Source organism: Saccostrea echinata, unplaced genomic scaffold, assembly GCF_033153115.1.
Source record: "Saccostrea echinata isolate AGI-Se365-2 ecotype Australia unplaced genomic scaffold, CSIRO_AGI_Sech_v1 ptg000001l, whole genome shotgun sequence".
NCBI lineage: Eukaryota > Metazoa > Mollusca > Bivalvia > Ostreida > Ostreidae > Saccostrea > Saccostrea echinata.
In genome coordinates this window covers 11,803,207-11,829,146 of record NW_026889750.1, presented here as the reverse complement: position 1 = coordinate 11,829,146, position 25,940 = coordinate 11,803,207, and the positions used below count along the sequence as shown (strand labels likewise).

The window sequence follows — 25,940 nt, the reverse complement described above, 5'->3', positions numbered from 1 at the left end:
CACTAAATAACACTTGTTTAAATAAAATAAAAAAGTACATTGGATGTAACATTGTTCATATGGCCATATTTCTGCTACCCAGTTTCTAATGAATGAACTTCCCCTGGTCAACTGTCTGTAGAGCTGGTAGAGAAAAGAAAGATACTGAAGCAAACTGTCAACAGAGTCTTATTTGTGTCGCCTGCAGAGCAGAGCAGCACTTAGGGATCACTTTACCCGGTGTCTTTCTGTCTGTCTGTCTGTCTGTCACACCTTGTATCTCAAGAACTGTAATAGATAAGGATTGATATTTTGCAACATAGTGTAGAAACACAAATTTTCGTGGGGATAAAATTGAATTGTCATCTAAAAGGGTTTCATGGGCATTAAATTTCGTTGTTTCAAAAGAAACTCTATTCAATATATAGTCATAAAAAAAATGTCTGGGATTTAATTTCGTTGATGATTGTTTACAATGAAATAAACGAAATTTAATCCCCAACGAATATTTCTGCTTTTACAGTATATTCCTTGCTTTTGTGCATTGCCATGATTACCGGCCTTGTGACCCTTGACCTTTGACCTACTTTATAGAATAATTAATAGTACCAATATACAGCATATTTTTGACATTTAAGAAATAACTATATGCTATTAAGCATGTGCAGTGATTGTCATAAAACATTGTGAAAAATACAAGCATTACAATCCACTTGGCCTTGACCTATGACCTACTTTGCAAAAAATACTGCGGACAGTTTAATTTAACTTATGTCTTTTGAATTCTAAGAGGCGGGGTGTTGATAATTAGCATTTATACATTTATGAGCTCATGATACTGTACTTTGAAACTGTATGATATTCAGTTACCACACAATCTGATATTTAAAGACTATGAAAATACATCGGGATCGCTATCCCACAATTGATCTTGTAGACTGAACAATTGGAGTAAAGACTTTGAAACAAGTATTTATACATGTAAAATGATAAATAATTAATAATTAATTTAATTTCAATTTATTTATTTAACTGAGGGTTGGGAATCATATTTTATTTGATTGTCAGATTCTAATGCAATTTTATACTATCCATGGATGCTTTTTAGCTCACCTGAGCCGAAGGCTCAAGTGAGCTTTTCTGATCACATTTTGTCCGTCGTCCGTCTGTAAACTTTTCACATTTTCGACTTCTTCTCAAGAAGCACTGGGCCAAATTCAACCAAACTTGCCACAAAGTATCCTTGGGTGAAGGGGATTCAAGTTCGTTCAAATGAAGGACCACGCCTCTTTCAAGGGGAGATCATTTGGAATTAGTGAAAAAATAATGGCATCATTTAAAAATCTTCTTCTCAAGAACCACTGGGCCAGGAAAGATGAAACTTATGTGCAAACATCCTCAGGTAGTGTAGATCAAAGTTTGTTCAAATCATGACCCCTGGGGGTAGGTTGGGGCCACAATGGGAGATCAAAGTTTTACATAGAAATATATAGGAAAATATAAAAAAAAATCTTCTTAAGAACAACAGGTTTTTATGTACAGCTTCCTTCTTGAAACTACCGATTAACTTTCAACAGTCATTCTTTTTATTATTTAGAGACTCCTTTACATTAAAATGCACTTGTCCAATCGGACAAGTGCCCAGCAATATTCACTTGTCCGTAATTTTTTTTCACTGGTACCGAACATGAGGACAAGCGTTAATGTCGAGCCCTGATGGGGGATCAAAGTTTTACATAGAAATAATAGGAAAATATCTTTAAAAATCTTCTTAAGAACAGTAAAGCCATGATTGGTCATATTTATATGGAAGCATCCTCAGGAAGTGTAGATTCAAGTTTGTTCAAATTATGACACACACCCCACCCCCACCCCCAGAAGATAGGATAGGACCACAATGGGGGATCAACTTTTTTCATAAGAGTATATAGAAAAAACTTTAAAAATCTTCTTCTCAAGATCAGCAGAGCCATGATTGGTCATATTTATATGAAAGCATCTTCAGGTAGTGTAGATTCAAGTTTGTTCAAATCATGACCCCCGAAGGTAGGGTGGGGCCACAATGGGGATTAAAGTTTACAGAGGAATATATAGGAAAAAATCTTTTTCTCAAGAATAGAAAAGCCATGATTAGTCAAATTCATATGGAGGCATCCTTGGGTAGTGTAGAATGAAATTTGTTCAAATGAGGGCCCTTGGGGGTAGGGTGGGGCCACAATGGGGGATCAAATTTTTACAAATGAATATATGGAAAAAAATCTTCTGCTGAAGAACAGCAAAGCCATTTGTTAAATTGAAAAGAAAGCATCATCAGGTAGTTTAAAATTCAAACCCACCCCCTACCCCCGTAAACTTTTCAATACTGAACTGATTTTTGCTTTTTTTTTTCCTAGCTAATATGCTCAGGTGAGTGATGTGGCCCTTGGGCCTCTTGTTTCTGTATGAAGTATCATGCTAGTAGTAAATAAATAGCTTACTACACTTAGAGTAAATTACACCTTTAACGAAGCTACAAAGCAGGCGACACGTGCATTCCTTGGAACACTCTAGTTTCATGCTTAATGTGACATTAACTACATATGTCATCCACGTGGCGCAGTGGTTAGAGTGTTCGCTCTAGAGTCGCGGTGTAAGGAGTTGATCCTTACGTCACGGGTTCGAATCCCACTGTGGGACTTGGAGACCGGTCCTTCCGATGAGACCGTATAAACAGAGGTCTCAAGTTGCAGTAGGTGCTGGCACGAAAAAGATACCTCACTGCTCAATGGCCCTGAGTGCTGAGTATAGGTCAAAATTTGTAGCTCTCCACCAGCAAGTGGTGGTGTCTCCATATGAGTGAAAAATTCTCAAGAGGGACTTTAAACAATAAACAAACAAACAAACAAAACATGTGTATACATACATTAACTGTACATGTATACGTACGTGAGTCATCCCAAGTGAGATTGCATTAATTAGCGATTGTGTAATTTTAAATCTGATTTAAGGATACACCAAAGGTTTCAAAATGCAAGAATTTAACTTGCATGTATTTTTTTCATTATCAATGATAACATAACAAAAGTATATATCATTTGAAAGCTTGTTAAATTTACTATTTAATAATTCTAATTTAACCTTTAATCTGTTTGATTATTGTTTAACTTTCCTCTCAAGAATTTTTTTACTCATATGGAGATGCCACTACTTGCCGGTGGAGAGCTGCAAATTTTGACCTATACTAGGCACTCAGGGCCATTGAGCAGTGAGGAATCTTTTTCTTGCCTGCACCTACTGCAACACTGGACCTCAGTTAATACAGTCTCATCCAAAGGACCAGTCTCCATGTCCCACAGTGGGATTCGAATCCCACGACGTAAGAATCAACTCCTTACTCCACGACTCTAGAGCGAACTCTTTAACCACTGCCCCACAATCGACAACTAACTTTTAAATAATAATTAATAGTTTATTTAAAAATTATTTAAATATTAATGTAAATTTTAGTGCATAGATATTTTATAAATCAACTTTTTAGTTCACCTGAGCTGAAAGCTCAAATGAGCTTTTCTGATCACCCGTCATCTGTCTGTCTGTCTGTCTGTCCAGCCGTCTGTCCGTCCGTCCGTCTGTAAACTTTTCACATTTTCAACTTCTCAAGAACCACCAGGCCAATTTTAACCAAACTTGGTACAAAGTATCCTTGGGTAAAGGGTAGTTTAAATTGTTAAAATAAAGGGCCATTTCCCATTACAAGGAGATATAATCAAGAAAAGACAAAATTTGGGTGGGGTCATTAAAAAATCTTCTTCTCAAGAACCACTGGGCCAGAAAAGCTGAAACTTAAGTGGAAGCATTCTGGGATAGTGTAGATTTTAAATTGTTAAAATCATGACCCCCGGGGGTATGGTGGGGCCACAATAGGGAATCTAAGTTTTACATTGAAATATACAGGAAAAAATCTTTTTCTCAAGAACAGAAAAGCCATGATTAGTCAAATTGATATGGAGGCATTTTGGGTAGTGTAGAATGAAATTTGTTCAAATGTGGGCCCCTGGAGTTAGGGTGGGGCCACAATGGGGGATCCAATTTTTACAAATGAATATATGGAAAAAAATTTCTGCTGAAGAACAGCAAAGCCATTTGTTATATTGAAAAGAAAGCATCATCAGGTAGTTTAAAATTCGAACCCACCCCCCACCCCCGAAAAACTGATTTTTGCTTTTTTTACATTGAAATATACAGGAAAAGTCTTTAAAAATCTTCTTCTCAAGAACCACTGGACCAGAAAAGCTGAAATTTATGTGGAAGCATCCTGGGGTAGTAAAGTTTTTAAATTGTTCAAATCATGATCCCCGGGGGTAAGGGGGGGGGGGGCACAATAGGGAATCCAAGTTTTACATTGAAATATATAGGAAAAATCTTTAAAAATCTTCTTCTCAAGAACCACAGAGCCAGAAAAGCTGAAACTTATGTGGAAGCATTTTCAAGTAGTGCAGGGGCCACAATAGGTATTACAAGGTGGGAAATCTGGTACAGAACAGCATGGCCAAAGTTGCTCAGGTGAGTGATGTGGCCCATGGGCCTCTTGTTTGTATTTAACCCCTCAAAGTGGTCATTTTGCCTCAAGGTAGATTAAAGATTGAATTTAAAAACTGTATCTCAGATTTTTGATAAATCCTCTAATTCAAAAGTTACAGCCATTTGCACTTCAATGTTACCAATTTACTAGCCTAATTTTATGTTACAGAATCCATTTTGTGTATAAAAGAAACTCTGGAGTCATGACTATAAATAAGATATAAATACAAAAAAAAACAATGTTACTTCTGTATTCTAATAGTAAACAAAATATATTTGCCGACTCTGGAAAAATCATTGATTATAGTAGAATTATTTTCCTTAACCAGTACCTATCAAGTTCAGGTTCATGTCAGAGAAGCAAGAGTCTTGTGCGTACTTATCAACCTATAATTAATATTGCAGCGAGTCTTTGATAACAGGTCACTGGTGATCCTCATTTAACCCATATCCTGCTAATCCCGACTCTAAGTTGCACTGGCTTATCAGATTCTCTCTCTGAAACCCTGAACCAATTTCAGCCAATTTTAGCATATGGCATCTATGGGTGAAGGGGAACAAAATTTGTGAATTTCATGGTCCCTGCCCCCCTGGGGCCTGAGGGGTGGGGCTAAAACCATCAAAATTAATGCAATCTTTAAAAATCTTCTTCTTTATTCCTGGACATCAAGCAGTCAAACTTTTGGCATGATTGTAATAAGCATTTAGCCCTCTACCAAAATTGTGAAATTCATGACCCCAGGGTCAGGGGTTCTGGTGCGGGGGGGGGGGGGGGGGGGGCTCTAATGATTATATAGTGGAAATCCATTAATTCTTTGAAAATCTTCTCCTCTGCTCCTGGGTATTTAGCAAATGAACTAAGTACAAAGTTATGATGAGGAAGAGTGCCTCTTCCAAAATTGTGAATTTCATAGCCCCTGAGTTAGGGGTTCTGGTGTTAAGGTGGGGCTCTAATGATTATATAGTGAAAATGCATTAAATTTTCAAAAATCTTCTCCTCTGCTCCTGGGTACAGTGCCCACTGTTCAATCCGACAACTGTACAATCCGGCACACTGGACTTTCCGACCTCATATTATTCCTAAAAATTTCTTTAAAATAAATATAGAATAAAACACTGTATATTCCAACCACTGTACATTCCAAATTCCGGCGCTTTCTTCGTCATCAAACTAGATAATAACATTATGATTACACCTGGGTAATCTGACATAATTACACAGGTGTACCATAATTAGCCGATGGCTAGGTAACATTAAAGTCGCATTTGGTCACAAGATTTATCTTCTTAGAAAGTAGTTAATTACGAGTTTGAAAGTGATTATGGAAGCAATAATGGACAGTTTTTGAAAATTAGACAATAAATTCCTTTTGTTGTTATCAAATTTATGATTTCACTGAAATAACTGAGGCTGTGCACATAAAAGATTTGCCAGAAGCAAAAATTACTGCTTTAAAATGCCCATTAAATTTTACATTTAAAATATTACACCTGTTTGATCAAAATTCAATCGCAATCACAATGTTTTAGAGTTACGTCCCGTTTGTATGAAAAGTTGCATGACAGTATTAATAGCACACTCTATGTTGAGAAGTAAACAATGGAGAAAAATCAGAGAGAAATGTACTGTAGAAATAAATAATAATGCCACCGTGAAGAGAAGGTAGAAAAAAATTACTTAAATATCTTCTTTCAGAAAGTAAAATGCTAAAAATTAAATTGCTACATCTCGAAGCGATCGGCAGTTCCATCTGTTTTTGTCCATAAAAAAAATCATCATATAACTAGAGTTTACTAATGCTATCACAAACGCTGTTTCTCAAAGAATTCCTAATCAACCGAAGGTATGTTCTTATACAACAAAGAAACACACAACGCAACCATTTTGACAGTTAAAATCACATTTACTCTAAACCTAATGAAATTTTTTTTTTGTATGAATTCAACTGACACTAATCATAATGCTCAGAAATATTCAACACTGGGTAATCCACACACTGTCTAATACGACATTGATTTTATTTCCTGCAGCATGTTGGATAAGACAGGTTTCACTGTATTAAGCAAATGATCTAAGAACATAGTTATGAGGAGGAAGAGTGCCACTTCCAAAATTGTGAATTCCATGGCCCCTGGGTCAGAGGTTCTGGTGTAGGGCAGGGCTCTATTGATTATATAGTGAAAATGCATTAATTCTTTGAAAATCTTCTCCTCCTATCCTGGGTATTTAGCAAATGAATTAAGTACATAGTTATGATGAGGAAGAGTGCCTCTTCCAAATGATTTTCATGGCCCCTGAGTCAGGGGTTTAGGGGGGGGGGGAGGGGGGCTTATTTATTATATACTGAAAATAAATTAATGCTTTGAAAATCTCCTCCTCTGCCCCTTGGTATTAAGCAAACAAACTAAATACATAGTTCTGATGAGAAAGGATGCCTCTTCCAAAATTGTGAATTTCATGGCCCCAGGGTCAGAGAGTTACTCCCCTCTGGAAGAAAAACTGCATGAAAATTAGCAGTTTTATACAAAATATGCTAAAATGGCGGGAAAAGGTGAACTTTATGATGTCATATTTCTAAATTAATGGCAATTTGATCAAATTGAAAATTATGAGTAAAGGTCACGTGTATAGCTTTGCAAAGTGAAGCTATATATAAGGTGAAATTAAGATAATCATTTTAAGGGGCCATTTGAGACACCTATCTTTAATATCTTGGAACTTTAATCCCACATATTTTTACTTCCGAGAATATTTTCTGTTATGATATGTGAGGAATATTAAATATAGGTCTCAATTTGTATTTTTAGAACAAATTTTACACATTCACTCAACAGACTTTGCTAAGAAATGAAGATATATTTTAGAAGTCAAGATAAAATTTACACATTTTTTTGCCTGAAAATCTCATATTTTGACCAACATCTCAAAATTTACATCACTGACCCCAACTTTTTCTTTCATTATTTTGAACTAAATGATACTTACTACCGATCAGCACTTAAGTCACAAAAAGTTAGATACAAGAAAATATTTTATTGCCTATTTAGAATTTTAATACACCAAAGATGATACTTTTTTACTGCAAAAAGGTCACACAATAATTTATGTGCATTAATTTGCATGATTTTTATTCAATCTATTTTACGTAAAATAAGGTTATGTTTATTGCCATGATTACATTTGAAAAAATAAGTTAAAGTGATTAACCAAGGGGTTACAATTTAAGTGCAGAAGGGTGACGTCATGTAATTGTACTGTAGCTCAGTAAGATGCACACTGACCTACAATTTTCTTTGTGATTTTGAGTCACGCTATATGAGTACTTATCTGAAATATAACTCAAGAAATCCTTGATATAACTGATTTCATGAGTGACATACCTTAAGAATCTCTGGGTCAGAAAATATGAAACTTATTTTGAAGCATCTTCAAGTAGTGTAGATTCAAGTCTCTTCAAATTATTACCCCGGGGGGGGGGGGGGGGGGGGGGGGCATAATGGGTGATCAAATTTTAAAATTGGAATATATAGGAAAAAATCTTTAAAAATCTTCTCAACAACAAAGCCATGATTATTCATATTTATATGGAAGCATCCCTAGGTAATGTAGATTCAAGTTTGTACAAAACATGACCCTCAGGAGGTAGGGCTGTGCCACAATAGGTGATCAAAGTTTAACAGTGGAATATTTAGGAAAAAATCTTAAGAACAGCAAAGCCATGACTAGTCATATTGATATAGAAGCAACCTCAAGTAGTGTAGATTCAGGTTTGTTAAAATCATGACTTCAAGGGGTAAGATGAGGCCACATCTTTAAAATCAAGTTTGTTCAAATCATGACACCTGGGGGTAGGGTGGGGCTACAACAGGGGGGATCAAAGTCTTACAAGGGAATATACAGGAGAAAAAAATCTGCTCCATTTCTGGAATTTTTTGAAGGTACCTTTCTGGCAATTTAATGTTAGCCAAGTAGGTGGATATAGAATTTTAACGGAAGATAAATACTCCTGTATTACATTTATTTCAAATGAAATCCATTTTTCTGATTAAAAACATAACAATACATGCAGCACTCAGTCTATAAGTAAAAAGTTTTACATGAAATAAATAAGCATTGCAATTTTTTTTCACTAAATTTAATGTCCATTAAATTATATGTCTGTGACTGCACCGAAAAACAGAATTCCCCTCAACTTTGATTACTTTATTCCCTCAAATATAGTTTCTGTATGTCTTATAAATTCCATCTTATCTAAGCCTCATAATGTTTGTTTCTTCTGCTAACCTTTTTGGTCATAGCACCCTTGTTTGCAATTGAGTTTTGTTTGTTAAATATAATTACATGCTTATCCAATAATTAAATTGGTTTTATTGAGGCCATTTTTTTATTTATTTTTTTTTTTAATAATCTCGCTACACTAGATCAATTATTAACATTAGTAACAAAAAATTGGGAATCGCATGACTCTAGATTTGGTCACGTGATTGGAGAAAATGGCCCCTACAGATGAGGAAATATGGAGATTTCGCATGAAATTTGATGACCGCTAACCGTGTTACACAGATGACCACTTGATAGAGTTACATTGTATAGAATTTTTCAATTGGAATAAGTCAAATGATTGCATAGGACAGGCGATCCCTGGATAGAAGTGACAGCTATATATTTATATACCCCGGTATATGAAAATAAAATAATATAAAAGAAAATTGTATATATATATATATATATATAAATTAGGGATGTCAAAATATTTTTTCCTTAGTCGATTATTCGATTGCATTATTCGAACGATAGTCGAATATTCGGAACATTTTCTGAAAAAAAAATATTTCAAACTTCACTGCTACATGACGTATTTATAACTCAAAAACCCTTTTACTTAAATATATTTAAAAAGTACCATCAAAAGTAATACAACGTAACTCGTGGATAGCATGATTATATGAAATAAATTTAGAAACCTAATTCTCCAAAATGTATGATTTCAGCAGAAATCAGTAATCGGTCTGTACAGTCATGCAGTCAGTTTTTATTTTAGTAAGCATTAAAAAATTGACAGCCGATATTTTTTAAAGGTTATTTTGAAATAAATTGGGGGGGGGGGGTGTTAACTCTTTCCCCCCCAGAGCTTTGAAGATAAGGCGTTACTGTATACTCCCGTAGCAAGCCACTGCTGCAGCCTTATCTCCACAGCAGTCTAGCATCAGTGATAACCCCATTTACTCAGGCATTTTCAGAAATAAAGAAAAAAATCACAGTGCTTTATATTTATTCTTATTACTCTCAAATTATTGGGTAAAAGTATATAAAACCAAGTATTTTTATTTTCAGCACAATCTCATCTTTACAATGATGATAATTTAAAGCCAATCCTTTATTTTTAAACTAAGAAAAAGTTTGGTAAATGTCATGAGTCAGTGTATATACACACATTTTTCATGACAAAATATTTAGAATTTAATCATTTTACAGTCAATAAAAAGGTTTCAATGTCTATTTTGGTATGTGAAAAGATCCACATTTTGCATAGATGCACACTGCGAAGTTTACACAAACGGATAATCTTTTTAATTTCTTTTTTTGGCCAAGTAAGCCTTCTTTTCTGCTTCAGTGATTTTGTACCAGACACTGTCTTCCTTTCTCTTCTGTGCATTTATTCGCCGTGCACTTTTATTTTTGTGATGCACATAGTCTATAATAATGTTGGATAAAACATATCACCCAAGAAATCTTTTGTTGTAGTTGTTTTTACACAAAAATCGGCTCCGGAATACTGGCCATGTGACTTTCAACTTGCACGCCATGAAATGTCGAAGGTTTTCTGGCCAATTACAATGTTCCAAATTAATTTTTTTCTGCACAAATGAATTCTTTATGAATATATGTATTCGATTCAGCATCCTAAAACCCATAAAGTTTATCTAAATCGTCGCGTGAATAGAAATAATCTCACCGTACATTGTTCGTAATCCGCCATTTTGAATTAACAACTTTTGTTTTTCCTTACCATACAAGGTAAAAACCATCTTTATTTATAGGTACACGTGAATTGATGACAGTGCACATACTTTATTTTTGTAGGCCAATAATAACGCTTCAATTTGATACCTGCCCCAAAGTTGCCGACGTCATAGTCTCGTTTTCACATAGTCTTAAAATAACAAGACGTCGAAAGGCGCTTGTGCGGAAATTCTGTATAGGCGTCGAGAGACGCTAGTGCGGTAATCATGGATGGGCGTCGAGAGACGCTTGTGCGGAAATCCTGGCTAGGCGTCAAGAGGCGCTGGTGAGGGGGAAAGAGTTAACCTCACACTTTTTACACGTCAGGTGCCTATGAAATTGTTAAACAGTTAGATACTGCTTATTCAATTATTCATTGCTCTGGCTATCAAAATGTCCTTAAACAGTTTAAAATGTAAGCGAATTGTTTTAATAATAATTGTAATAATTATCGAAGTGTCAAAACATGTCACAGCTATGGTTTGTTCCTTGCATTTGAGCAATCTTAAGATAACAAAAGATAATTGGTACATGGTATACGTCCATTTAATATTCTTACAAACAAAGCCCAGTATATTAGTAATTTATTACAAAAACAACACAGGCCGTTACTGGCAAATACTTCTCGAATTAGTGAAGCACTTATAAGTACATAACAGTATTTCTATACGTACAGGGAAAATCAACCGCTTTTTTGTTTAGAAAAATTATCTTATCGGCTGTCTCTGAGGAAAGACATTTTCTCAGTTTTGTGATGAGAATTCCATCTTGTTATTACTCATTTATTGCATTTATTGCTAGCGCTCGAGAGCGCTAGCAACTACTTTATTTCTGAAATATGCATGCTCGACTTCACGGGCATTCTGAGAAAACTACTGTAGATAGACTGTATGATAACAGTTTCGTTTTGTCATACAAAAATAGAAATGATCCGAATTACACTGGCCTTTCCGGTCTGATATGCGCGATATACATTTCGTAGGTTAGAGACAGTCAATACCAGTCTAGTTCCGGATTCTCAAATTTTTTTTAAATTTATTGTCTAACCTACACATAAAAGTACAAGAAAAAATTTGGCCATATAATGCCAAATTCTAGACATCTAGCTTTCCTTACAGTTTTACCATCTTAGTGGATAATTCCGGCAAGCTCGGAAAAAACAACAACAAAAACAAAAATCTTTTTCAGAGTATGTCGGAAAGACATGGCAATTTAGTGTTTATCATCTGAAAATACATATGATCTGAAGTTTCGTGTTCTGTTGTCTAACCTGCACGTAAATGAACAAAAAGTAACAATAACTCGGGTCTTATAAAACCAAGACTGTTATTTCTAAAGTTGTAATGAATACATAGCTTTTCTAATCTACCTTCATAGATCTTTCCGGCAAGCTCGAAAAACCGGGGCAACCTCGGATATGTTTTCCGAGCTTGCCGGAAAGGCCAGAAGGTGCTCATTGGTTCTACTGACCTTTTATTTTTCACCTCGAAATTGAAATTACAGTAAAATACAGAATGCTTAAAGCACAGTTAGGAGTTATGCCATTGCCGACGTGAAGCACACTCTTAGATCCACCATTCTGAATTGTGACCCCCCCCCCCAACTCAACCCCCAGTGCACCAATCTGCCTTCCTATTAATAATTAATCGATTCAGCAAATTTAACAAATGGTTGGAATATCTTCTTCTGTATTTTATTATGCTACAGCGCTAGCTCACCAATTTTTTTTAAAAGATAAGCTTGTTTAATTATAATAATATTCGAATGTCGTTTCATTATTCGATCGTCGGTCCATTCGACTGATGGTCGAATAGTTGACTATTCGTTGACATCCCTAATATATATATATATATATATATATATATATATATATATATATATATATATATATATATATATATATATATATATAAAGGCAACATTCTACATCGATCCCGGCAAAATTATTACCTCACTTCTGTTACGCACACAAGGACAAACTCACCCAAACATTCACAAGTACATTACTATATTCCCGCCAGCTCTATTGCTAGGGGATAAAAAAAATTTTCTCAAGAACTTCAAAGCCATAATGAATCATATTTATATGGAAGCATCCTCAGGAAATGTAAATTCAAGTCATTCAAATCATGACCCCGGGAATAGGGTTAGGCCACTTTGAACAATCAAAGTGTTACATGGGAATACACTGTACAAGAAAAAATCTTTTCAAATCATCTTTAGAACAGGAAAGCCATGGTTAGTCACATTTAAATTGAAGCAACCCTGAGGTGGTGTAGATTCAGATTTGTTTAAATCATGACCCATGGAGGGATAGGAAGAGGCAACAATGTGTCATCTTAATTTTACATAGGAATATATTGGGGGAAAAAAATCTGCTGATGAAGGACAGAATGGCCATGGTGGCTCATGTGAGCATTTTGCCCCAGCCACTTGTTAATTTGTAGCTTGTTTATCATTATAAAAAATACAATGAACAAATCTACAGATTGGGCATGTACGTAAAACTGTTAATCAAACATAGCCAGTTGAGAGATACATAATATATATTTGTTCTAATTAATAATTACATTAAAGCAGATGCATATCAAGCATTGCAAATGGAAAAATCATTGAGATCTTAGTGCGAAGGTTGTCATGATTTTCTTCCTTGCATGTTCATCTGTTTGTGATGAATCTTTTACAGGCATGTCATTTGCTATGGCAGTGCACTTTATTTGATTGGGGGGTCAGCAAATTGCATTTATAAGCTTATAAGCCAGAGGAGTTTTCAATAACTCTAATAACAGTAATAAGATTACTGAAAGTGTGTCAGTGGATAAAACTATCCAGGGAAGGATAGCTAGGATGTAGAGCTGTATTGACTGGCACATGCATGGAGACATGATAAACACAAGATATATTTCATTTCAGTTTTCACCTCTAATCAGTAAACCTCTCTCTACAATATTCATTCAATCTTCTTCAATCAATAGCTATTTTTTTTTAGTTTTATTTATTATATCTTTTCATGAATTTATAGTATATAAAACTTTCCTTATTGACAAACATACATGATTAGTTTTTTAAGTTACTGTAAAAAACTATATACATTTTCCCCATTGTATTTAAAACAATGCACTGTGTACTGTCATATTTCTTTGTTGAAGCTGATTCTAACCTTCAACATTTGAATGGATCAAGAGGGACCATTAGTTTTAAATTTAAATCTCCAAAACATTTTCAGTGCTTTCTACCAAGTACTGTTTTTATACCCACTGCAAACAAAGCTTTTTTTTTGGGGGGGGGGGGGGATATATAGGAATCACTTTGTCTGTTCATCCATCCATCTCTCTGTCCATGCAATCTTGACTGATCTATAACTTTGTAATGGAGAATCACTGGAAGCTCTTACTTGGTAAAGAGATTGCTTAATAAGTGAGGAAACCTTACGAGAAGACCTTGTCAGCTTGGCCAAGAACAGGTACCCATGTTGGTTGCAGATTAACAAAAAAATGAAGTCAAATGAAATGTATTACAAGTATGTTCTATGTAACACTACATCCTTCTGGCAGATTGTCTGAAATTTCCATCCATTTCTGTCAAGCAATTAAAAAGATTTCACTCTTACTATAGCAGAGACCCAAGTGGGCTACGGACTATACATATTCAGTCATAACATTTATCTTTATCATATTCAACTGAACAAAAAAAGTTTAATTCAAATACAAACTCTTCACAAAATATTGTCTGAGCAAAAAAAAAATCGCATAACTCATTTCCATTTAAATGTTACTGTATATAAAGGACATGGGTAAATTTGTTAATCTTTGAGAGTTTTTCTACTCTTAATACATGTACAACATGTATTTGGACATTTGAAATAAAAATACATTAAAGTTCTCTCAATTTTCTAAAGATACTGTATATGGGGATGAAAATTTCAAACGTATGAAAATTTCAAACGTATTTGGTAATACTCAGAGAAAAACTGTGTCAGATATTTTTTGATTGACTATTATGAGACCCTGGACTACGGACTATACATACAGTTTTTTTTCATTTAATGAGAGACCATAGAAAAATGGTTGCTTGTATCAGTAAATAATCGTTAAAATTATCATCTTGGAGTTCACACGTGTTTAATAAATCCTTTCATTTGGATATTTAATTTATACAAAATCCTATGAAATTTAACAAAATAAAACAAACACTTCATATAAATTTACAATACGAGTAAAATATAAATTGTCAGAACAAAATAATACATGTCAGAATTACATGTAATTTGTGTTTTGATAAAACAAAATATAGTTTAAAACCATCTAAAGACCAAGAATGAGCTTTAATTTAGCATTTAAGAAAGTTGAATTTCATGTGAGCACTGGGGCTACTAGGGCTCTTACGGTTCCAAAATTTTTTGGGTCGGGTCAGTTCTGTAAATTTTCGGTTCGGTTTCGGGTTTTTATACGCCCGTCTTTAGACGGGACTTTTATGTTATGGCGTTCATGTCCGTCCGTCTGTCTGTCTGTCTGTCGAGTCCGGCTCATGACTTTAATACTATTAGGCCTAGGATTATCAAACTTTGTCAGCTGATACTTCTTGGGTAGAAAGTGTGTCGCGCACTAAAAGGAGGTCGTTCTGACCTTTAATTAAGATGCTATGACCTAATATGGAAAAATCCTGTCCGGCTCTTAACTAGAAAACTATTAGACTTAGAATCATCAAACTTGGCCAATTTATGCATCTTAGGTAGAAGGTGTGTCGCAACCTATTTCAAGGTCACTGTGACCTTTAATTTAAGTGAAATTTTAAGAAAAAAACTGTCTTTTTACTATTAAATTACACAATCCCAAAAAATATAAAAGTGTTGCAGTATCCTTATTAAAAAAATGTTAAAATCAATACTTATTTTTTTCATTATATACTTTACAGCAATCTATAACAAATGTAATGTTACAAGAGAAATTCCACCTCTCCCATGGGTGTAATTATCAAGAATTGGTCAAGGAGAATTTTGATAACAGAAAATTGCATGTCAAGTTAGAGAGAAATTAATGAGTTTAGTGTGAGGAGCTAACTGGTAGAGCATTGTTGCAACCACTATTGAAATAACGACCACTATTGAAATAATTATTTCAATAGTGGTTGAGAGTGCATTTCAAAACTAAACACTGGTTGTAACCACTATTGAAATAACGTTCACTATTGAAATAATTATTTCAATAGTGGTTGAGAGTGCATTTCAAATCCAAACACATGATCTAACCACTATTGAAATAACGTTCACTATTGAAATAATTATTTCAATAGTGGTTGAAGGTGCATTTCAGAACCAAATACAGGTTGCAATCACTTATGAAATAACGTTCACTATTGAAACAATGATTTCAATAGAGGTTTTGAATGCTTTTCAGAACTGAAACCAGGTTGCAACCACTATTGAAATAATGTTCACCTCTATCAGTAATTATGATCCTTTCCTTTCCAAATCAATGGCAAAATGAACCTTAAATATAACAAAATCACCTAAAACTTGCATATATTGATTGATTGTCTGTTGGTTTTCGCCAAGTCTGCCAGATTCAGCAGAAGCTTGCTTATAAACATTTGCATTTGTATGAATTTTAGGTACATCAGTTAAATCATAGATGTCCGTATGTTAATGGTACTTTTTAGAAAGGAAAGGAAAACATTAATTTACACATCATAATTTAAACTCAATAAATTAATTTATTATGTTGGAAAACGTAATGAACAAGTCATCCTTATATTTTTCTTTCATTAGAGAGGACATTTCAGTAAGGCTTGCAATATGGTTTTGGTATTGAAATCATTGTCAGCAGCCATAAAATAATTATTTCAATCACTGTTGAAATCATTATTTCAATCACTATTGAAATCATTACTTCATCACTATTCAAGTCTTTATTTTAAAAGTGAAAATTATTTCTATAGTGGTTGCAACCTGGTTAAAGCTTTAAAAAGCATTCAAAACCTCTGTTGAAATCATTGTTTCAATAGTGAACGTTACATTGTATTTCAAAAGTGGTTGCAACCTGTGTTCGGTTTTGAGAGGCATTTTGTAACCACTATTGAAATAACGTCCACTACTGAAATAATTATTTTCAATATTGAACGTTATTTCAATAGTGGTTTCAACCAGTTTTTGGTTTGAAATGCACTTTCAACCACTATTGAAATAATTATTTCAATATTGAACATTATTTCAATAGTGGTTACAACCAGTGTTTAGTTTTGAAATGCACTTGCAACCACTATTGAAATAATTATTTCAATAGTGGTCGTTATTTCAATAGTGGTTGCAACAGAGCATCTCTGATCAAGCAGGTGTTATCTATATCTCTTGGGAATTGGGCAGAGGAATCAGCCATGTTGGATTAAATAGTTTTTGTGGGCTAGCCTAACTTTTAAAATGAATTTAGTGAAAAGTAATTAAAACTAATTTGATATTGTATAATAAACTCATTTGATATCGTATCATAAACTAATTAATTAAAACTAATTATACTCGGGGGGGGGGGGTATGATATTGGAATTGGAATTAGCATGCCCGTTGTCCATATGAATTGCAGCTTAAAACCACTCTGACATTGAATCTAAAATAAAAAAAAATAAAAAAAAAACCAAGTATTTTAAAAAAAGTTTTAATTATGGTAGATAGTCCCTACAAATCTAAGAGTCAAGCAGAAACCTTATTAAAAATGTTGCATCAAGATAACAATTTTTTTTTCTTTTTATAAATCTTTGTAACAAATTGAAAAAAAAATCTTTGTTTTCAAATTTAATTTCAGAATGACATAAATATGCATTTTAATTGCACGACAAAGCAGATAGCGCAGATCCATTCATCCCTTGGGAGTAATGAGTGGACATGCATCCAGTTAAAGATTAATTAATGAGTTCAGTGTAGGAAGGCTAGCTGTCTCAATCATTTCTGTTAGAGCATCTCTGATCAAAAAGTTCTTATCTGTATCCTTTGGGAATTAGACAGAAGAACTGCTGGTCAGTTTATAGCATATGTCATTTGATGGCCATGTAGTCTTTTATTTTAAAATTAAATTGGTATAGCATAAGTTGTTAAGACTAAATTGATATTGTTTAATATGATATGACATTCTTATTTAATTTTTTGAAAATATCAACTAGCAAATTTCAGAGCATCATGTCTCACAAATATGAAAGATGTGTGTGTGTGTGTGTCACTGGGGGGGGCTGCAGATGGGCATTTGTAAAGCTCTAACACTACCAGTTCCAGTTGAGGATCTATATTGTAATATTTGTTATAATGCCTTCACCACAGGAAATGTATAAACAAAAATTATAAGAAATGGAAAAATCTTGGAAATCCTTGTATCAAGGTTCACTTGATTTTCTTGCACTCTAAACTGTTCGTGATAATTGAACAATATTTGACGGGTGTATCATGCTGTGGCAGTGCACTTTATTTTGGGGGGGGGGGGGGTTACGGACTATATTACTTCATTTTTTTTTTATACGCCGGTCTTTAGACGGGACGTATTATGTTATGGCGTTCATGTCCGTCCGTCTGTCTGCCTGTTAGCTTTTCTCGTGTCCGGCTCATAACTTTAATACTGTGAGGCCTAGGATTATCAAACTTTGTCAGCTGATACTTCTTGGGTAGAAGGTGTGACGCACACTAAAAGTAGGTCGCTCTGACCTTTAATTAAGATTCTATGGCCAAATATGGAAAAATCCTGTCAGGCTCATAACTAGAAAACTATTAGATTTAGAATCATCAAACTTGGCCAATTTATGCATCTTAGGTAGAAGGTGTGTCGCAACCTATTTCAAGGTCACTGTGACCTTTAATTTAAGTGAAATTAAAAAAAAACTGTCTTTTTACTATTAGATTACACAATCCCAAAAAATGCAAGAGTGTTGCAGTATCCTTATTAAAAAAAAAAAGTTTAATCAAGAAAATACTTATTTTTTTCATTATATACTTTACAGCAATCTATAACAAATATAATGTTTCAAGAGAAATTCCACCTCTCCCAGGGGTGTAATTATCAAGCACTGGACAAGGAAAATTGCAGGTCAAATTAGAGAGAAATTAATGGGTTTAGTGTGAGGAGCTGACTGGTAGAGCATCTCTGATCAAGCAGGTGTTATCTATATCTCTTGGGAACTGGGCAAAAAGAATCAGCCATGTTGGATTAAATAGTTGGCTAGCCTAACTTTTAAAATGAATTTGGGGAAAAGTAATTAAACCTTATTTGATATTGTATAATAAATTAATTCGATATTGTATAACAAACTAATTTGATATTGTATAATATAATTAAAACTAATTATACTTGGGGGGGGGGGGGGGGGGGGTGCAGATACATTTTTATTGTACTACAAAGCAGATAAAGATTAATTAATGAGTTCAGTGTAGGAAGGCTAGCTGTCTCAATCATTTCTTTTAAAGAGGATCTCTGATCAAGCAGGCCTTATCTGTATCCTTTGGGAATTAGACAGAAGAACTGCTTGTCAAATCTGAAAGGGGGGGGGGGGGTGCAGATGGGCATTTGTCAAGCTCTAACACAACCAGCTGAGGATCTATAATGTAATAGATATAATAATAATCTATGCCTACACCACAGGAGATGTATAAACAAATATTATAAGGGATGGAAAAATCATTGAAATCCTTGTATCAAGGTCGACAACAGTAAGCAATGTGAAAGTAATAGTGACAGAGAGTTAATTAAACAACTAAATGACTTAATTGAAGCGAACGACAGTGTCGCCTTGGAGAATAATTCTTGATATAGCCGACCGAAGTTGCGGCTGAATTCCCAGACATGAATTATGAAGGACTGACCCGAGATTCAGTGGGCATCAGACCAAATATCTAGCCCAGCCAAATCTCCACCGAGATTACTCAATAATATATAATTTCCCCTAAGAATTTGTCATTGAAGTATTATTACTTTAACAAGTTTCCTCACAAAAAATTGAGGTACCTTACCAAGCATTTGTTCAAGATACCAGAGGGTGGTGTTCCTATATAATCCATTGTGAAATGACTTGAATTCTCAAAATGACAACTTTTATTGCATTTATTTTCTAAGACAAATTGAAAACATTTAAGAAATCATATGATAATGTTCATTATGAATATCTTTTATATATTAGGAAGAGAAACAAAATAGATATTTGAGGAACATATTGTTAGACCTTAAATTATATAACAAGGGTCTGCACACATTTATTCGTAATTTCCCCAATTTTTTCCTTTTCTGTATAAAATAAACTTAACCAGAATGATTTCTCTATAATAAAGTATATTTATTTTGGAATGTTTCATTCAAAATAATTAAAATTAACCATTATTTAAAATGTAAAAAAATCAAGTGACACAGCATAAAGCTTCAAAAATTATGAATCTTTGACGTTATTCTGTTGTTTTTTCAAATATGCAGATACTATGTATATGATATTATATACTAATGGAAAGCTCTCATTCTTATCTTTGCAATGCAATAAAAGACATTTAGATTAGATGTAACTATAAAGAGTTACATCTATATAACATCATTTAGTTGGAAATGGGCATCTGATTTTGGCCAATCCGTTATGAGAAAATGTAAAATTCTTCTGGAAGCTTATACTTGGCACAGAGATTTCTTATATCTGGAGGATGTGACATGATTGTTAACTCAAGGTCATTCGTACAAGTTCAAGGTCACTAAGAAAAAGTATAAAATTCTTGTCCATGCTATAACTTTGATTTGAAATGGGGAATCACTGGAAGCTCATACTTGGTACAGAGATTGCTTATGAACCAAGGGTGTCTTATGACCTTCACCCAAGGTTATTCTGGCAAGTTCAAGATCACTGGCAGAAAAAGTATTCAATTCTTTTCAGGAATATAACTTTGTAGTGGAGAATCACTAGAAGTTCATACTTGATACAGATAGCTTATGATCTGAGGGTGTGATGTGACCTTAACCTAAGGTCACTCTGACAAGTTCAAAGTCACTGGCAGAAAAGTATAAAATTCTTGTCTGGGCTATAACTTAGCAATGGAGAATCATTGGAAGCTCATATTTAGTACATACAGTTGAACTTTGGTATCTCGAACTCTGATATCTCGAATACCATGGATATGTTGAAGTGATTTGAAAATCCCAACCACATATACCTTTAGTATTTTACCCTTAATATCTTGAGTCCTCAGATTTCTCCAAGTTTTTTCTTGAGATAATAGGTTTGACTGTAGATTGATTTTGACCTGAGGGTTTATCATGATCTTGACCCAGGGTCATTCTGGTAAGGTCAAGGTCACTGGCATAAAAAAGTGTAAAATTTGTAACAGGTCTATAATTTTCTAATGAAGAAACATTGCATGTTCATATTTCATTGAATATTACTGATGTCCAGAGGATGTGTCATTTTTTTTAACCAAGGTCTTTTTGGCAAGTTCAAGGTCACATTAACAAAATTTGAATGGACACTTAAACAAAATTGCAGCAGGGGTTTTACTCTGAGTTTTAGTACCTCTAGTTGAAACTTGATACACAGGTAAACTAAACCAAGGATCATAATTTTGTTTATTGACAGTGCCATAGCTTCTAAGTAGGGTTCGACACTAAAGGTAGCCTGCTAGCTAGTCCAGTACAACTAAAACTTGATGCTATAAAGGTCATCGCCCTACTGGGCTACTGAAATTCTAAATACAACACACTCACTTAAAGCAATTACAGAGCTTTATAAATGAAAAAAGTATGTACAAATTCCAGATTTGTTAGCAAGTTTTGAGGAATAAAGTTTCAATCATCGCTGTCAGAAAAGTTAAACTATCAATTTTATTGTTGCCCAACATTATTTTGGTTGGACCTATGAATAATCTCTATCACCTTAGTGTTTAAAACTCTGATGTAAATTGACATAATTTTGTCCTAAAATACAGCCAGAATGGAATTGTGCATCTTTATTTTCAAAATTTTCCTGGTGAGCCTCCCCAGTACCCCCACCAGCAAGAGGGGTAAACCCTCCTCATCACTTTGTGACTCAGCCAGAAGTTTCAGGACAAATAATTCATGAACAGGGCTAATAGAAATTAGAAATTGCTGGCCCTGTCGGTTACTTTGGCTTTAAAGTTAGTGTCAAACCCTGATAAGTCTCAAGTCCAGGCCCTAAGACCTTAATAAAGTGAGAAAAGATTTAAGTCAAAATTTAATTTTGATTTTCTTGATCTTTCTTTAACAAAATTTTTTTAAAAGAAGCAGGTTTGTATATTGTTAAAGTACTTGTAAAAGCATTTCGAACTTTTTTTTCCAAAATATAAATTCAAAAGTTACACAAGTTTCAAATTTTAAGTCTGTTTTCAGTTTATGGTTCTGGTATAAGTACAAATCAGTAGAGCTACAATCTCAATAGAGACTTCTGTTTTCATTTTATGAAATGTATGCTGTTAGTCGGAATTTTTTATTACCACTGATAAAATTTCATGACTGATGTTTCTTTAAATTAGATTCAGGAGAAATCGTCGATACCGTAGACGTAGAGGAGGATCCCGCCGCCACGATGATGGAGACAATAATGAAGAGTCCCATGATGATGAACATGAGCAAGAGCATGAAGAAGGTGAAAGTGAGGGTGAGGGTCGTCGTGGCCCACCCAGGCGACGCAATATGAGAAGACGCCGTCCAAGGAGAAGAGAAGAGTCTGATAATACTGGAGATGATGAAGAGCATGATGATTATCGTCCAAGACGTCGTAGAGGACCAAGAACCCGAGCTCCAATCCCCACATTGTTTGTAGGAAGTATTCAGAGATCGGTCAGAGTAAGTGAATTGAAGGGAGAAATCCGTGGGAAGGATGTCAACCCTATCCGTGTAATCTGGAATGGAGCTAAAGGCTACTCTTTACTCCAGTTCCAGGAAATGCAGGAAATGGAGGCAGCACTAGATGCCCTGCAGAATCTGGAAATTCGTGGCCGCAAGCTAAGAGTGGAAAAGTCAAATCGCCTAAAACAAGGAGAAGACTCCGATATCATACAGGATGGAGTTGGTGATGAAAAATCTGAAGATTAGTATGTCACTGCAAAATGGAGAAATGGTTATTGATGCTGTTTTGTTGCTTCTTTCAGGTTGAGAACAATTAAGGATTGTTTTTTTTTGTCTTTTTTTCTGATAGGATTCTCTTTACAATTCTAAATTCTTCATCCAGAAAATTTTTATACAATATTCTAAGATGAAAAGTAACAGTTTAGCCATTGACTTTTATTCCAACTCCTGCTTCAGGTTATGACATTTCGTTACAGAAGAGAACCATACTAAAAAATAACCTTATATTCAATGAAATTAAATTCCCTCCAGGGCTCAACATTACCTAAAAATATAATTGTCCATAGGACAAGTTGCCAACTAATGATACTTATCCGAATTCATTTTTTACTTGTGTGGAACTTTATTTTCAAGAAAAATAAAAACTTTACCGATATAAAGTACAGAAACGCTGTCCGATCACAAAATGAACTGCACAGGGACATTGGACAAATTAATTAGTTAATGTTGAGCCTTGCCTTTATGTTTTGTTAAAAATCTCCTTAATTTCAACATTTTTAGCTGTGAATCATACATTATCTGAAATTGTAATGTATTCTTAGTAGAGCAATAATTCAGTATTCTGGTTACTATGAAAAGCTCTCATTTTCTGCATTACCAGTACATGTATCTTAGTTCAGATTTTACTTATCAACTTTTTAGGTGACTTGAGTCATTCAGGTGACCTATTGCTATCTGTTTATGTCTGTTGTCATTCATTGTCCGTTAATATTTGAATATTTTCAGCTTCTTTAGAAAGGCTGAACCAATTTAACCAATTTTGGCATATAGCATCTGTGGGTGAAGGGGAACAAATTTGTGAAATCCATGTTCCCTGCTACCTGGGACTTGAGGCTAGAAACATCAAAATTAATGCAATCTTTAAAATCTTCTTTGCTCCTGGACATCAAGCAGTCAAACTGTTGGCATGGTTATAATAAACATTGAGTCCTGTACCAAAATTGTTAAATTCATGGTTCCAGGGTTAGGGGTTCTTGTTTCCATTTTACAAAAGATCTTACAACTAAGATTAAAAACTTAAGTTGATAGTAAAGTTTATGATTCAGTTCAAAATTACTATCATAATAAAAATGTCTTTCTAAATTCTTTTAAAAAAGATAAAACCATATTAAAATAATGTAAGATAGGAAGTTATATTCACAAATTTTCATTTTGGTCTTAGTCATAAGTTCTTTTGTAAAACGGAGCCCTGGTGATAAAATGGGGTTCTGTAGATCATATAGTAATTTTTGAGAAAAAAAAATCCTCTCTTCCCCCCCCCCCCCTCCTGTATATTTAACAGACAAACTAAGTCATAGTTATAAGGAGCAAGGATGCCTCTTTCAAAATTGTGAAATCTGTGGCCCTGGGTTAGGGCTTCTGGAGTTAGGGAGGAGCTCTGTTGGTCATATAAAATGGTAATGCATTATTTCTTTAAAAGTCTTCTTTGCTCCTTGGTATTAAGAATTCAAACTTTGTGCATGGTAATGATAAGCAAGGGTGTTTATTCCAAAATTGTGAAATTCATAACCCCTGAGTGAGGAGTTCTGGGGTTAGGACTGGGCTTTATTGATCATATAGTAAAAATGCATTAATTCTTTGAAAATTTTCTCTGTTCCTGGGTATTTAGCAGAAAAATTAAGTGCATGGATATAATGAGCAAGAGTGCTTCTTTCAAAGTTTTAAAATCATGGTCTCTGGTTTAGTGCTTCTTGGGTTAGGTTGGGCTCTATTCATTATATGGTGAAAATGCATTAACTGTTTGAAAATCTTCTCTGCTGTTGAGTATTTAGCAGAAAAAAAAACTTAGTGCATGGTTATGATAATTAATAAAGAATGTTTCTTTCAGAAATTGTGAAAATCATGGCCCCTGGGTGATGGTTTCTGGAGTTAAGATGGGGCTGTATTATGATCATGTATGGGATTATTTGATCTGCTTTCAGAAAAATCATTCTCTTGTTATTCACGTATAATAATTAATCAGCGTAAATAGAGTGTAAATAGCTTGGCTTATAAAGGCCAGTTTCTGAGTTGTTGCTGATTACCTGACTAACTATTTGTTGCTCCTAGAGCCTTTTCCTCTTGTTTTTAAGTTTAACTTTTATTTTATGTTATTATATAATTATTGTTTTCCATTCCATGGATCCTTTACAGGGTTGTATTATACTCGGGTGACCATTAAGACCCTAGGGCTTCTTGTGTATTTCTTTCCCTTTTTTGTATCATTTCCAAATCCTAAAAATAGCTTTGAATTACTTATATGCTCACTGAATTTATTTCTTTTTATGTAGAGTTGTGTAAAGTAACATGTTTTATGAATTGTTGTAAAGTTTGGCATTTTCTTCTTGTTATCTCCTTATGTTAGTACTTGCATACCAGTTGAACATATTCCCTACAAAACTTTTTTGTATTTAAATGTGATTATTTCATTTACCTTTTTTGTGCATTTAATGTTGAATATTCCATCATCAAATTCTGTATTCATTTTTTGTATAGGTGAAAGACATAAAGCAATAAATATTAATTTAATATTCTATACATCATTAAAAGAAATAGTAGGGATGCCTGCTTTTTTTTCAATAAGAATCAAGAGATCAGTTTTTTTTAATATGAACTTGTGTTCATAAAATGTTTGAGCTTTTAATGCATTGTAATTGTCATAAAGATGGCTTTATGGATGATATTTATTTCAGTTGTCACAATCAGATAGATACCAATATTCTGAAAATAAAAAAAAAATTGTAAAAATAGATTTAAAATGGTTTTTGTTCTTCAACTGGAAATAAAAAGGTGAAGATAACGAACAGTGATCATTCTCAAAAACTTTTTCTCCCAAACTTGCATTTATATAATTCAATACAATTGCCATATTTCTTTGGGTACCTGAACTCACTATATAAACCCTGATGCATTTGTTACACTGGAGTGATTTTCTGGCCTGGCTGTCGACATGTACACATCTCCGATAGTATAGTTTTGGGGCACAGCATGAACTGACCAAATACACGTTTTAAACATTAAAATCCAAATAGAACTACTTGAAAGTAAATAAAATTGTACCATAGGACTGGCCGTATTTAGATTTTACTTTGATGTTGCCGTGGTGTATTAGCCAGAAGAACCATTTTTTTAACTCACGCCCACTTTAGCATCAAGCCATACTGTGTCAAGACCTTGACGGATGAATGAATGACCTTGGCAATGGCTGATAAATGAATTAAGTCAATATTTTTAATTTCAAGAATAGTACACTGTAACATATCTGCTTGTCGATATTCACTCCTTATCCCCCCCCCCCCCCCTCCCCGTATTTTTACTCCGCGTATCCTTATTTA

At 34.1% G+C, this 25,940-nt stretch overlaps 1 protein-coding gene across 1 annotated transcript in view; it reads left to right on the top strand.

Annotated features, from left to right (window-relative positions):
- Positions 1-25,357, top strand: part of LOC133185446 (methenyltetrahydrofolate synthase domain-containing protein-like) — a 119,371-nt gene extending 94,014 nt beyond the window's left edge. Inside the window, exon 9 of the mRNA XM_061320650.1 lies at positions 22,032-25,357. Coding sequence (XP_061176634.1) covers positions 22,032-22,593 — 562 coding nt within the window. The 3' untranslated portion in view covers positions 22,594-25,357. The remainder of the gene's footprint in view (positions 1-22,031) is intronic.
- The last annotated feature ends 583 nt before the right edge of the window (positions 25,358-25,940 follow it).